General features: G+C 36.1%; 1 protein-coding gene across 1 annotated transcript in view; it reads right to left on the bottom strand.

Annotated features, from left to right (window-relative positions):
• ASXL3 (ASXL transcriptional regulator 3) overlaps window positions 1-15,846 on the bottom strand; it is a 175,687-nt gene that overhangs the window by 117,266 nt on the left and 42,575 nt on the right. The window contains exon 3 of the mRNA XM_053902545.1: window positions 14,720-14,722. Coding sequence (XP_053758520.1) covers window positions 14,720-14,722 — 3 coding nt within the window. The remainder of the gene's footprint in view (window positions 1-14,719; window positions 14,723-15,846) is intronic.

Raw genomic sequence — 15,846 nt, 5'->3', positions numbered from 1 at the left:
CACTCAGCCACACTGGCCATCTTATACACGCATACCATGCATTCCTTTCTCTTAGTGACTCTCCCGCCTCAGTAATGTGATTCCAGGTTTCTTATTAGTGAAATGGTCCTAATTTCCCCACTAGGAAAGGCTAGCCAGACTGAACTAAATGGTCAAATGGTGGGAGTTTGGGGAACTGATAGAGAAAGAAAGAGGAAAGAGCATACATTATTTTCCATAGAAATACAAAAGGTACAAAAAAAAGATTAGCTGGTGTCTACCTCTGCCTCCAGAAGTAGAGCCTGCCGAGAATAAAGCTAACCAAAGAAAAGCAGAACAAAACATGCAAAGAAAAGAGTGAGGAAAGGTGGTACCACTTCGACTCCTGCATTATTCCTTAGGGTTTTCTGTGTTCCCCTCACAGGCCCCTACCAGGCTGGGACACTCACGAAACGTTCAGGGGCTGCTGATAAAGTAACATTTCACAATTTACAGAGTAGAACAAAATTTAAACCTTGGCAATACCAAGTACTGCTTGAAAATGTCCAGAAATAGAAACTATGAAATACCCTGGTGAGAATATAAATTGACACAACCAATTTGGAAAGACATCTGGCAATATCTAGTGAAAAACAAAACAAAACATAAGTATGCATGCTCTACAGACCAGCAATTCTACTTTTTGGTATAGGTCCTAGAAAAACTCATGCACGTTCACAAAGAGACATGATTTTTTTAAGAGGAAAAAAATGTCAATAAACAATATTCAGCGATGGATTACAGCTATAGACACAGATATACTTTTACCTATATATTCATAGTAAAGCTATAAATTTCTGAGCTACAATAGTATACAGAAAATCTCTGACACAGATTGCCTCTGAGAAAAAGAAGGAAATCAAAGAAGCTCCAGTTCTTTCTGCTAGACTTAATTTAAAAGAAATCCAAAGCAACTACGACAACATGTCCACAACAGTGAACTCCAGCCACTGGTTGTTGGTCTGTGGCATTTTATTGCATTTTCAACATTTTTCAAAACAGAAAATCACTGATGATTTTGTTCTTCTATCTGAAATTTGGCTTCTCTCTAAATCTATCAGATTCTTCCCTTGTGTCCACTTATGTTATTGTTTACAGATTTTTATGCAAGCAAATAAACACATGGAAATTATATGGGAAGTGTAAAGGTACATTATCACACAGAATTCAAAGTAACGAGTTCCTCTTAGGGCTCCTGTCACTAGAGCATGCAACCTTTGATCTCAGGGTCTAGGTTCGCACCCCATGTTGGGTGTAGAGATTACTTTAAAAACATAAAATCTTTAAAAGTAATGAGTCCTTCCCAACTTCCTCCAACTGTACCTCCTACTTAAAATAATGACTATTAAGGATCTATCATGTTTTCTTCCAGAGCTTTTCCTATTTGCATTCATATACGCCTGTATTAATATATTTTAAATTTATTTTTGAAATTTTTAATTTTATTTTCAATACAAATGAGAGCAGTCAGTGCATACTGATAGGTACATGCTTTTTACTTATTAACGCAACCAGGAGATTTTCTCACAGAATATCTTCTCCTCTTAACATTGTACAGATTACTGAATATTCTTAATATTCATATAGTACTTTTAATACCCCATAGAGTGGGCATATCATAAATTTTTAAAGTATTCCCTTATTTAATATTTGGTTTGTATCTAATTTTACCCATTAAAATAGTTCTGCACTAAATAATCTGGTATATACTTCTTTATATATGAGGTATAGATTGAATGTTTGTGTCCCCAACCTCCAAAATTTGTATGTTGAAACCTAGTATCCAAAGTAATGGCATGGGGAGGTGGAGGCCTTTAGGAGGTCATTGGTCATGAGAATAGAGCCCTCGTGAATGGGACTTGTGTCCTTATAGAAGAGACTCTAGACAGTTTTCTGCCCCTTTCCCACATAAGGACTCAATGTGAAGTAGGATGTCCAGTGGGCCAGAAAGCAGGCCCTCCCAAGACTCCAAATCTGCAGGCACCTTGATCTTAGACTCTGCTGCAGCCTCCATAACTGAGAGAATCAAATTTCTGTTGTTTATAAGCCACCCAGTCTATGGTATTCTGTTAAAGCAGCCCAAACAGACTGAGAAAATATGTATAGCTATTTCCTAGAATAGATTCCCAAAAGAATTTTTAGATTAAAAGGATGATTTTAAAATTTTGATAGTTACTTCCAAACTACCTTCCACTGAGAATAACTATTTTCCTCACCCTGGTAAATGGTGGACAGTATTAATCCTTAAATTTTTGTTAATCTATCCAAAATGGAGGTGAAGAGGTGATTCCAGGTAGAAGGAGCAGCATGAAGGCGGCACAGGTAGACAAAACTGAATGTGGTGCACAGAAACATGATTAGTTCTTTGATATTTCCAGAGAGTGAATGGAAGGGAGAGTAGGGTTGGGATCAGCTTCCGGAGGGAAGATGTACACACCATGCCATGCACATGACATTTATACCACACTTTAAATCCCATGGCCAAGAGCTTAGACTTCATGCGAGACATGATAAAGAGCCTCAGAGGACTCTAAGGAGGGAAATGGCCTTGTCCCTTTGTTACCATGAGGATAGATCTAGAATGAGACATGCCTAGAGACAGATCAAGTAGGAGCCTCAATACTAGACTGCAGGGAGGATGACAAGAACGTCACCAGAGCAAGGATGGTAGGGCAGAGATGGGGATAAAGAGTGAAGAAATGCATGAGAAGAAATACAGTGTGAGGAGGGATCAGTGAGACATAAACACTAACTAGATGTGTGAGATAAGGCAGGAGAAGGAACTTGGGATTGCTTTAGCTGCTGCGGCGGGGGTGGGGGAGGACAGTGGTACAATTAGTTAAGACAGATAACAGAGAAGAGATTGGTTTGGGAAAGAAACTATGGTGAATTTAGTGCTGGACTTGCTAATTTAAAGGTATGCATCCAAATTCAGATACATACATGCATCACAGAGTTAATGCTGGGGTTAGAGATAAACACTGGGGAACCATCAGCATATAGGTGATATTTAGAAAGGTGAAAACTGATAGGCACAGATGTAGAGTAATAAAAAAAGAGAAAAATGACTGACTTGAGATTATTATATTCCAACAGTCAGAAAACTACATGAGAAGATATTTCTGAGATGACAAAAAGGAAAAAAAAAGAATCTTATGAAGGATTTCATTATAATAATGAAGTGTAACTCTAACCTCAGGACATGATGATTTTAGAAGTCAGAATAAATCTCTGTATTCATAGGTAGAAATAACTTATAAATAGGAAATTACCTAGAAGATCTCACCAGCAGGAATTTTTCTTTTAAATACAGTTTTTCTTTAAAAGGTAATATAAGAACATTACAAAATTATCTGTCAATGGATAAAAAGATGAAAAACAATCACTCAAAATCTCCTTAAAACAACTCTGAGCATTTTATAAATTTTCTTCTAGCCTATTTTACTGGTGTGCTTCTATTTTCAAGTTATAATTTGACTAAGCATTGAATTACAATATTTCATTTTACATGATACCCTCTCCATACTATAAAACCATTGTAAATACATCAAATGTTAAACATATTCTATCAACTTGTTTCAAACCATGGTTTTCAATCTGGCTATATCTTAGAATTTTTAGGGCAATTCTTTTAATGCAAATCTTTAGGCAACTCCAAACTAATTATTAAGTAAAAATCTCTGGGTGGCACCCAGGTATCAGCATTTTCTTATATCTTTCCAAATGATTCTAATTTATGGCCGAGTTTGAGAACCACTGATATCACTGGTAGGCATTTAAATTATGTCCTTTGTAACTGAGACAGCATTAATATGAATCTCTTAGCACATGTTTTTTTTTTTATTTTCAAAAATATTTTAAGATAGGCTTGCAGAAGTGGCATTATTAATTCGGGATGTTTAAGTTATGTAATGACCTTTTGCAAAGCCAACTGGCTTTTCAAATGAGTTATTTTGGTTTATACTCTCACCAGTAACATAGAGCGGGAAACATCATTCAGAGTCAAGGTGAAGTGTGTGGACTGATTAATTCATTAGGCAAACGAAGAAACAATCTCCAGTGGTTACTTTACCTTGCATTTCTATGATTATTGGTAAGATCAAATGCTTATCCACATACTTGTTTATTCCTTAGTTTTCTACATTGGAGCTCTTTTGTTCATGTCCTTTTACCATGATGCTCTGAGGTCATTTTTTTTTCTTAACTGTTTTAATAGTCTCTTTGTATCATACCTTCAGCATATTAATTGAAAATGTTTTCCCCACTGTCACTTAATATTTTTGATATGAGCACATAAAAAATTATGTAGTCACTTATGCCCATCTTCTTTTCCTTTGCACTTTGTTCTATAGCTTTTAACTGTGAAAGTCACTTCTTCATCAAAGGTGGATTCACACATGAGATTTGAATTTTTCTAACCTTCTCCCAATTGTATGACTTTTCGTTGGTAGGTTTTCAACCACGTACGTATCTTCCTCAACATAAAATACAACTACCGCCATTACATGTTCAATAAACATTTCTCACTTTTCATGGCTTTCTATGGTTCAGAAAGAAGAGCAGAGTTTTCCTGCCCATAACTGATTCATGTTCCTATTCCTTCTCTGCGGAAGAATCTGGTACTAGTCATGGGAAATTCCTTGGTCAGCAGAATGTCAAAAGAATTCAGCTCAGAGTTTTGCTGGCTCTGGGGAAATTTTTACCTTTAAATGTTTGATAAAGGAAATGTCTAAAATTAACTGCACCCACCACTACTGTTAAGATTGCCATTCACATCACAGAACAAATGTCAACTTAACTTAGTTGTGTTCTCTCCTCCTTCCTCCTTTTCCTCTTTCTTTGTCCACTTATATTCTCAAGACAATTTGTTCAGTGGTAGTTATCTGCTTTAATTAGAACTATTACCATAGAAAGATATTAAATAAGCACAGCTTTCTGCTATAAAATAGAAGATTTGTAAAATTCAGCTATCATAGTTACTTGGAAGGGCACGAAACACATCCATAGAATTCATATCGAATTATAAAGTAAAAACAAACTTTACAAAGGGCCTAACTTCTAGGCAAGATCTCTCATGGAAACAATATGCTTTGAGAAAGGAAGAGTAAATACAAAGACCAGTGAAGTTAAGCATCCTTCCCTTCCCCAGACTTAGTTTTGACACTTAAAAATACATCTAAGAATCTGGCAGTAAGCCTAAAAGAAATTTAATACACCTAGTTCTTTAATTTCACCCTCAGGAAAATATAATTCATGAGAGGCAGAAGTTGGGAGCAGGGATGGCAGAAAGGCTTATGTTCCCTACAAGCCATATTGATACTCATCCATATAGGAAAAAAAAAAAAAAACAGTAAGATAAAGTTAAGAATACCCAAGATCAATGCAAATGTAAAAAGAGAATAAACAATGCTGTTTCAGGCTAATGGTTTTGGAAAACTATAAAATTATACACACATACATATTAATAAATTCCAAAAGTAATGGTACTAATACGTTATATATGCGTTACCTCTGTTTTACAGAAATAAACATCTTCCTTAGGAAAAAATGCGCATTTTGATGACCCATGGGGAGAAATGTATCTTTAGACAAAAGAAGACTTCCTGTACATTATTTTACCGCAATATCAATGTTCTAGCCAGACACACAGAGACCCTCCAGACAACAATTCCAGTGACAAAAAGGGAGAAAAATATGTAAATGTAATAGGAGTAGAAAGGAAGAGAATTGGCGAGCCGCAGTAATTCAAGAAAAATTATTTTCAACCTGGAGCCCTATTTAATCAACTAACTAAATGGTAACTGATTAAGCGGTTGTTAGAATTATAGAGAACTATCTATGTTTATGCAACAATAAAGGAAATAGTCATCTGCCTTCCTTCATTTTTCAATGTTTCAAAAAACAAAACTTGAGATATCATGGCTTCTGGCCATTTGGCAAACATCTTAAGTAAGCACAACTCCAACCCACTCATTTAACCTGAATTAATATTCTTGAGGTTTTATATAGCCATTTAAAGCTTTCAGGAAATAGTTCCTCGATGCACCTGCCACCTAATTCCATGAAATCAATATTTCACTAAAGCTAAGTCAGGAAATCTTAAGGTGCTGAATTCAATTATGACTGTTACTTCATGAGCCACTAGTAGATAAAACATATCATTGAAATTGAAAATCATTACAGTTAAAGAGCTTTACCTCCTTTGGGGGGGGTGTTTTATTAGGTACCATTAACATAATTAATAACAGTATATCACGTTAGGATAACAATAACAACTTTAATATATGATACAGTACTTTCCTATTGCCAAATGCCAGATAATAAGCACAGAGACAACATTCTCTCTGGCTATGCCTGAAATAAATCTATTGTGATGTGGGAAGAAGCTGCCTGTCAATATGAAAAGGAAAACTGATAGCATTGATTCAAACTTCATTCAAAGATGAAAACAAGTATTTACCGAAACCCAGATATATTACTATTTAAGCAGAAAACAAATATTCACATCTTTAGTCATAAGCACATTACACATGAAAGGCAATGGTAAGCTGGGGTTCCACATAGAAAAGTTTTGTAGACACATTAAAAAAAAAAAAAAACTTTTGTAAACAGTAAACACCTGGAATTGGTCTTCAAATGCTGTCTCTTTTCAGATAATTACTAACTACCTGACTGGCCTCCTTGCATTGATCTTTATAATATTCTGGGATCCAATGTGGGGTATCCCAACTTCATTTTCAAAACAAAAGAGAGAATGAACAAATGTCCAAACAGATAAAAATCTAATGTTCTAAACCTATTTATCCCTTAAGTGGCAAACCTTTGGTAATTCTAAAATTGTTCATTTGTCACCTAGCTTGTTAAACTGAGTTTCAAGAAAACTCTAGAAATTTTCAAAACAATCCTGATGCTAGTACATTCCTGTCTTTCATTTCCTCCTTGGTTTGCTCAGGCCGTGTGATAGGCATTCTTTTTCTTCTTTTTTTCCCCCTTTGGGACCCCCACTTCAAGTCTAACATTTGCCTGTGGCTTAACATTTCACTGTGATGGAAAGAATGAGCTTTGGAATCAGCAAGACCCAGACTGAAATACCAGATCTTCCACCTATAACTGTGTGAAGTTAGGCAAAAATACCTAACTTCTCTAGCATCAGTTTCCTCATCTGTAAAATGAACAAACATCACCTACTTCTCAATGTTACTGTGTGGATTAAGTGAACTAAAAAATAGAAACTGCTTGGCTTAGTGCCTGACACTGATCAGTTACTGCATAAATGTTAGTTTCCTGCCCTTTTGCCAAAATGACATTCAACAGACAGTTCTAATGATATTTACAGACACACACATCTGTGTTTCTTCTTTTCAGTTTTTTACCTGTATTCTACTATTAGGCTTAATAAACTTCCTCCAAGCTTTTCATTGCCCTGAAGGAAAATAACTGAAGTAATATTTCATAAATAAGCAATAGCCAAGAAAAGGCACCAAGTTTCTAAAGCACATGCTCAAAAATTGAAGAAACTCTAGCATATTCTCTGTAAAAACTTTAAATGCTTGGGCAATTTAAAGAGAAACAGAGACAGTATTTGTGCTGCAAAACTCCTTAAAAGTACAACCCAATTTGATTCTTAGGAAAACAGGGTTAGAATAACGAAGTGCTCTTAGTGAAGATAAAGCAAAACATTTACTGGGAAAACCCAGCCATCACCCTCCAGAATATTTATTAATGTAGTCAGGCGACTTCGCTTAGAAGAACCCCAAGGACAAGGGTGAACAATCAGACTACAACTTCAGCAAGAAAGATCACGGAGATGCAGTCAACGTTCACAGGGAAGAAGGGTCAGATATATAACGAAAAGCAAAATAAAACATTTCTATCTAACGTTGCGGTAGGATTTGCATGTACAGATAAATTGGTAGTCAAAATATGGCCACAGTTTACACAAACTGTAACTCAGACAGAGGAATTAGAAAGCACACCAGGGCCTCCCGAATTTTCCCTTTCCAACAAGTCACACTTCTCAGTTTCAATTCTAGTCTGCACTAGCACACTGACAAAACAGAAAAAACGTATGTGAGCGACATCCATCTGGGAATCACCCTCATAACCTTCTACACAGTCATTCGAATCACACTGCCTGGCCTTCAGGCGTCCAGTTGTCTTCTCAAACCCACTCAACGTGAACAGGGGAATGAGTGACAACTACGCGGTTCCATACAGGAAGACCCTCAATGTCCATTTTCACCCGTCACTAGCTGGTACCTACCCGGAAGGAATGAACGGAACCACTCCAATGCAATCCCAGCCACTCCTGCTAGTTCAAGCATTCGGTTCAGCATCACCTCATGACCAACACGAAAGCAGCTGAGGCTCTAATATAATCATCATGGAAAGTTGTCCCAAATCCTTCATTCGAGGAAGATCCTTCATACACACCAACGCTGTCTCCAAGCCATGCCGGGGTCTGAAACCAGACTGGAAAATATTATATATGTGTATATATAGTAAAACTCCCACAAACCACTCTTCTACTATGTCATATTTATTTATAGCTGCTTAATCCATCCTATATATATAAATATATGTATGTATATGTATATATGTGTATATATATACATACATACACACACATATTGCCTTCTCAAGGTGAAATATGAACATTCAAGGAAAGATCCTTTTCATAGTAGAAGGTAAACTGAAAGCATATGAAGAGCTGGTGCTGCCTGGCAAGGTAGTTGAGGTGGTCCCAAATGGAATATACTCTGTCCTGAAGGGGAGAGAGAAAACACAGTATTGGTTTCTGAGGCTAATCTTCCAGGCTTGGTATACAGGATCACACTATTCTGAGGCTTAAAAAAACAACAAAACAAAACAAAAAACCTTGGCTTTTTCGAGAGATGAGAGAGTAATGCCAGATTAACTCTTGACACTGTTTCATATTACCAAACATGTGCCTTCTTACTCCTGAATCCCAAAGTGGACACCACTTTCATAATCCTGGCTACCACTGCCTTGACTGCATTATCAGAATCTCTACTGATCAAGGAACCCTCTACTTGCTCATCATGCAGACAGAACCAGAAAACTTTCAATGACTATCAACTTCAAATGGTAGGAATAATAATAATAATAATAATAATAATAATAATAATAATAATAAAATCAGTGGAGCCCCAAGAGCTATTATATGTTAAAGAGCAAGAAAAAACCAACTTATTTAAAATATCAATTTCCCCTCTCACTTCTCAATGAATAGGCTCTTAAGAAACAAAGAGATAGATATTAAATAGAGTTTTCAAAATTAAACCAGAGAATTCACTATTTTTATCTTCTTGAGACCTTTATTACAATATTAAAGACTATATATTTCCTTTTGGTACCCCTCTCTCAAACTAATGCTGAAAACTAAAACTTTCAATTGCAGCACAAAATCTTACTAAGTTTCTCTATTTCCAGAATGTGTCTGGAATACAATTAAATGGGTTAAATCACTGCAGCATTATTTTCTATGTACTTACCCTCAATTATTATTTGCATTAAGCAAATGGCTATCTGTTTGTCATATATAATTCCATTTAAAATTAATAGAATTCTGTCTTCTAATCTCCATTTCACTTGCTCTACGGGCCAGACTAATCCCATCCTTGTCAGCTACATACAGTAGACACTAAAATGAAAAATCTTGGTAATGTCCATCCAGTGCACTGCCTCCTCTACCCACTCAATATTTACTTTGGTTCCAAAGCCAACTATTCCATTGACATCAAATATCCAGAAACCTGTTAGATAGGTTTGGATCTGAGGTTCCTATCAAACATAATACTCCCTATGTTTTTTCCTGGACACTCTCCCACTAATTTCACTGCATCTCATAAAAAGTGACATAGCTCTCAGAAGGAAAATGCAAAACCTAAATGGATCACCTAGGCAAAGGACTTACAAAATACCATACCGAAAAGGAGACCAGCTGGTTGATAGCTCAAACTTACAGTCCACTCGGTGCTCAGCAATATACTATGCTTCTCCTCCTAAAATTTTAAGTCCTCTTGTTTGACACATCGACCCTCTGTTGTATAACTTGAGAGGCTGACCAAATGCAGTAAGTATAATAGTCTTCTCAAACCATCCCTTATACAGATGTCAGCTGAAGATGTGTATAATTAAATATGTTCTATAGAATAAACATGTGCTGAGGTATGCACTATGATGTAGGAACTACACAGGATATACAAACATGAGTGAGACAGGTCACTAGCTATCTTGCAATTCATAGTTTAGATGGTAGAGAGACATATAAACAAAAACAACTGTGGTAAAGATACATTTAAAACCCCCCTTTAAATACAGAAGAAGGAACCATATTTCTGCCTGGGAATCATGGGGAAAGTTTCCCAGGGGAGATGACAATTTGCATCTTAAATGATAAGCAGGTAGCAGGGCAGCAGTAATGGTTAATAATCAACAGAAGCTAAGGCATCAGCATACATGTAATTTAGTAGAATCCTGGAAATCAGATTACTACTCAAAAGTAAAATATATTCTGTCCTATATTTAGTGTAACAGACAGTCAAACTATTTCAGTGTAATGGAAAACTCCTAGTATACTATGAACATTCAATAAATATTAACGAAACTGTGAGAACCTTAATGACAGAAGCACATGAATAATCACACAGATTTTTTTCATAAAATTAATCATTCCCTACATGTTCAAATGGAGACCTCCTCAGAGATAGCAAAGTGGATTTTTCAGTAAAGTCTATTCTCCAAAATTTCATTTGGTGTATTTGAGGTTTCACAGTCACATTTCAAACCAAATTTGGATGACAGTGCAAAAACACAGGACTGAGACACCTTTCCCCTCCAAACATACCAATTAGATACTCAGGAGGAGGTACTGTCAGGACACCACATGTTAAAAGAGGGAAGCTTAGAACGTGGGAAAGCAGAAGAAATATCACATTGATATCATTTGCTCAAAGGGCTAAAGTGTTCCAAGTATGAAAGCTAACTAAAGAAATACAGTTTCTCAGTTACAAACAGGACCTCCCCAAAGCACCTCATTTGACTAAAAATTATTTACTTGCTGGTATATTGTAAAATGGGAAAACCCTTGCCTAAAGTTCCAGCATTGGTCACTGGCAGATATGTTAAAAACGACTCAGGATCTGCTTAATCAAGTAACAATGGCTTTCAATCTTATCACTGAGTCTGAGTTAAGAACATAAACTAAAATCCCATTTCTAACTTCTCATGAAATTTTAGATAAAAACTTGGGTATTAAATAACATTACATACTTCTTATTGAAAACAACACTTTGGCACCAGTGTGCCAAAACATTACTGTGAAGTATCTTAGAATACAAATTTGACTTGAAACCCATCTAATCTTGATTAATTTCTCCAAATTCTTAATAAGGCAGCAAACAGTAAAATCTCATTAATCAAATATCTTACAATTGACAGCACATTTTCCAAATTACATTATTTTCATAACAATCTTAAGATGCAGATAAAGAGTTACAATTTTCCCCCCATTTACTGGAAAGATTAAAAAATGACTGAATGACTTATCCAGGAGAACGCATTATGTTAGAAGCAGAAATGGAGAATTAAAATTTCCATTCACTCAATCAGAAAATATCATGAGCCTATTATATGAAGGGCACCATGGGGAAGAGACAAATCAATGAGACATGAACCCTACCATTAAGGAAATTGCAGTCCTATTATAACAAGAGAAAATCTGAGCGAGTTTATTAGATGCTACAACAAAGGAACACACACATTATGTTATGATGGAATAGGGTGGATAAAATAATGAATTAGAGCCAGAATTAAACAATCCTTTACTGAGGAAGTGGTATAGGAAACTGGAATTGGGCTTTGGAGGTGGGGGATGGAGGACAAGCAATTGGAGGTCATTGCAGGCTGAGCAGAGACTTGAAAATATATGGAATGTTTGCATAAAGTCAAGTGTAGGTAATTACTTTTTCAAATGTCAAAAATGATACTACATATTTAACCTAAATCAAGCCCAAGAATGAGATTTAATTTAAAAATAGATATAACAGAAGTTGGTCGATTTTCCTCAAAAACTACCTTTCCCTATAGTTAAGGCTCTTAGATTTTAGCTGGGAACATGCCTCCTTGCAACAGACTATTCTCCAGCTTCCCATTCAGCTAAGTGCAACTCTGTATCTGGCCAAGGGACAAGAGGAAAACTGATGCACTCAACTTTCCAAAGATATCAGTAAAGGGACTGCATGTGCCCCTTCTCCCATCTGCTTCTTGGAACATAGATTTGGTGGCAAGCCATGTTAAGACCATCAGGATGAGGACAAAATCCTAATGATAAGGGAGCAATAAGACAGAAGGACCTGACTTCCTGGATATCCTGATGTACCTCAACTCAGCATTCCTGGACTACCTACCTTTAGAATGTCATGTGAGAAATTAACTTTTATTTTTCTTAATCCCTTATTTCAACATTCCATGATACCCAGGCAAACTTATACACTAGCTTATATAAACAGGCTGTGCTGTAAACACAAATTAAAAGTAGTTTCTTGGATCTCAATTCTCAAAACCTAAGAAAAATAATCTGAACATATTTAAATTAATTGCAAAGGGTTTAATATAATTAGCAACATACAATTTTAATAGGCTTTCAAATCTATTTTTACATTTTAATCTATATAACAACCCTAGGCAGAGTAAAAGTCAGAAATCAATATTATCATATTGTAAGTGAAGAATATCATGAATTCATTACAAAAAGAATTTGATAGCTCCAAATTATATTGAGTTTAACCTCACTTAATCCATAAAATAATCATTACATATATTCCATACTGCACTGATATACTAAAAATCCATTTATAAAGAATGTCAAATGATCTGTCAATGCCAGAAAAAAGAATCAATAAGTGAAAACCAGATTTTTACTTTAAGTTCACATTAGTTTACAATTTACCCATTGGACTTCTCAGTCCACTCAATTTTATTGTGATTACATCTAAATATTTAATTGCTGTCCATTTTTAAAATAGAGAACAGAGGAAAATTTAATACATAAACAAAAATATATTATCACAGTGTGAATGAAAAAGCAGAGCAAGCTGTAAGAGCCCAGAGGGAAAATAGCAACAGAGAACAATGGGTGCTGGATGACCTGTTCGCATCAACTTGTCCACACGCAAATCCATTCACCCTTGTTTCACATATTACCACCTCTGACAGCCATTCCAAAGAAGAACTAGAATAAGACTATTCAATAAAATGATCTAAGGCATTTGCTGAGCTCACTGGCTGCCTACATCAGCCCACAGAGGAAGGAACGTAAGGTGATTGCAACCTCTTCCCCTGTTCTTCCCGTAGTCCTTTGGGCAAGGTCTTGATGGCAACAAGGAGCCACTGAGGCCAGATTCAAGAATCTTAGATCACTAGCAGAAGTATAAATGACAGTACAATCTCTCTTGCACCCCTAACTCCTGCCAACAGTGTTACAAATATGTACTATAGGAGGCAAATAAAATCAGGTAATAGAGGGTGACTGGATCAATGAAAACCCATTGCTTCAGGAAAATCAATTGAAAGACATGTCCCTTCTAATAGTACCTTAGAATGGAAGATTTATCTTTTCTTTACACAGACTTACCTTCACTTACTACTAGGCTTTTGCACCTTCTTCTCAAATTCAAAACTGATTGGTCTCTTCTAAGTTTTAAGATGAGTCAAATATCTATTAGTTTTATTATAATGGACCACTCATTTTCTCTAAGCCTTAGTTTATTGATCTGCGAAATAAAAGTTTAAGACTATACGATCTGCAAAGTCCTTACCAGAAAGAAAATGTTATAGTACTGAGTTAAGCTTCATCTCATCTTACATTGCATCTTAATGCAGTAGAGACTGCTCTGAATGCACTATTTTTAAGGAAGCTTGCTTCCAAATAAATTCTCAAAAGAAATGCTTAAGGTTGGGATAGTAAAGACAACAGCAAATGACCCCTTGTGTAAAATAGCCCTGATGTTACCAAAGGCTGTAATTCTTCAACTGTTAGGAATTATTCAGCCCCCTATTCTTCTATCACAAGAAACTCTTCTAGGTAAGACTAGAAAATTGCTAGAGTGACCAGGTGGTTCAAAACTGAGCTAAGGGAAAGACTAGATTTAAAATTTAGTTAATTATCTGCTCCTACTCAAACTTCTATAGACACTATTTCACAATTTTTCATCACACTTTTATGAGAAAAGAAGAATATACCATTGTATCCAACATAAATACTAATTTATAAAACTTTGAGGGGCGCCTGGGTGGCTCAGTCGGTTAAGCGTCTGACTTCAGCTCAGGTCACGATCTCGCAGTCTGTGAGTTCGAGCCCTGCGTCAGGCTCTGTGCTAACAGCTCGGAGCCTGGAGCCTGCTTCCGATTCTGTGTCTCCCTCTCTCTCTGACCCTCCCCCGTTCATGCTCTGTCTCTCTCTGTTTCAAAAATAAATAAACTTAAAAAAAATTTTTTTAAATAAAAAAAATTAAAAAAACCTTTGAAAATTAAGTTATAGGTGGCTGACTCAAAAGGGTGGTATCTAAAAATAGCAAACTAAATAAATTCTAATTTTAAAAAAGTTAGCACTTCTAACATTAAGGCAGGATAAAATAAGTGAGCAGTAAAATCTGTTCTAAGTAATTCCAAATAGTACTTTCTGCATTCCTGATTCAGCACTTTCCTTCTTAGGGTGGAGGTGTAGGGGGATTCCAAAGTAATCTTTGCTAATCCTAATGCTTCAGAATTTAAGATGCGAGCCATTTAGATTTTCCCACTAGCAACAACCTGTTCCAATACATCTTCATGAATGTTATTTTTTTTCTGTATCTAGAACCAGCAGGTCACCTTCAATAAACACTAATTAAGCAACAAATTGAATAATAATCATTGTACAAATTGTTGTATTTCATGCAGACGTGCTAGAAAAGCACTAAGTAATGAATTCAGGTTAGCTGTAGTGGCCTGACGGAGAACGTGCTCTGCTTGGAAATCTTACATCTGCCTTTTGAAAAATGAAAAATAAAAACAAAAAGGAACGAGTAGCATTTTTACCCCTCCCAGTGGAAATACAACGGATGGATGAGATGAAGAAGGACAGAGAAATGGTTATGATACAGATTACCTATGACAGTAAAGGATATCTGATCATTCTTTGCTTAAGATAATTTCCCGCTGCTTCTGAAACCATACTCACTTATCCATTTGAGCCTCCTTTTCTTCCCCTAGATCCATCTCTTAGAAGGAGAATGATGATGTTCCTAACTTAGCCTACCCCCATGGAAGCATAGTTTACTCAATCCCATCTATTTCCATTCAGTTGTTTTACAAATGGAGTAGGCGGCACCCTCTAAGATTGCCTTTCGGGTTATCTACATTTTGTTAGCAATTATGCTTTGACTGGTCACAGTTAGGAAGCTCCCCAGAAACAAGTTTCAATCTGTAAGTCCAATATCAACAACAGAGTGAGAATCCTATGAAGCCTTTGATCCACCCCTGCCCTGAGGCAGGTTTCCCATTCACAGCATTACCTTGGAAAACAAACAGGAAGAGGGCGCATCCAAATATGCCCCGGTCCTGTCTGTGAGCCCAAATCTTCACTCATAGTCATCCTCCTCACACTGGACAAGCATAAGAGGTAAAAATTCATCTGCCGCTTTGCATTCTCCAAATGTAAATGGGTTATGGAAATGTCTTTTTCACCCTTCAATCCTATTTATAATTAGGTTATAAGCTAGAAGAGTCTCAATACACCGATCTATAGGCTAGACTTTAACCTCTGCA

Source organism: Panthera pardus, unplaced genomic scaffold (genome assembly GCF_024362965.1).
Source record: "Panthera pardus isolate Hobbes unplaced genomic scaffold, ASM2436296v1 HiC_scaffold_15, whole genome shotgun sequence".
Lineage (NCBI taxonomy): Eukaryota > Metazoa > Chordata > Mammalia > Carnivora > Felidae > Panthera > Panthera pardus.
This window is presented reverse-complemented; position numbering and strand designations above follow the sequence as displayed.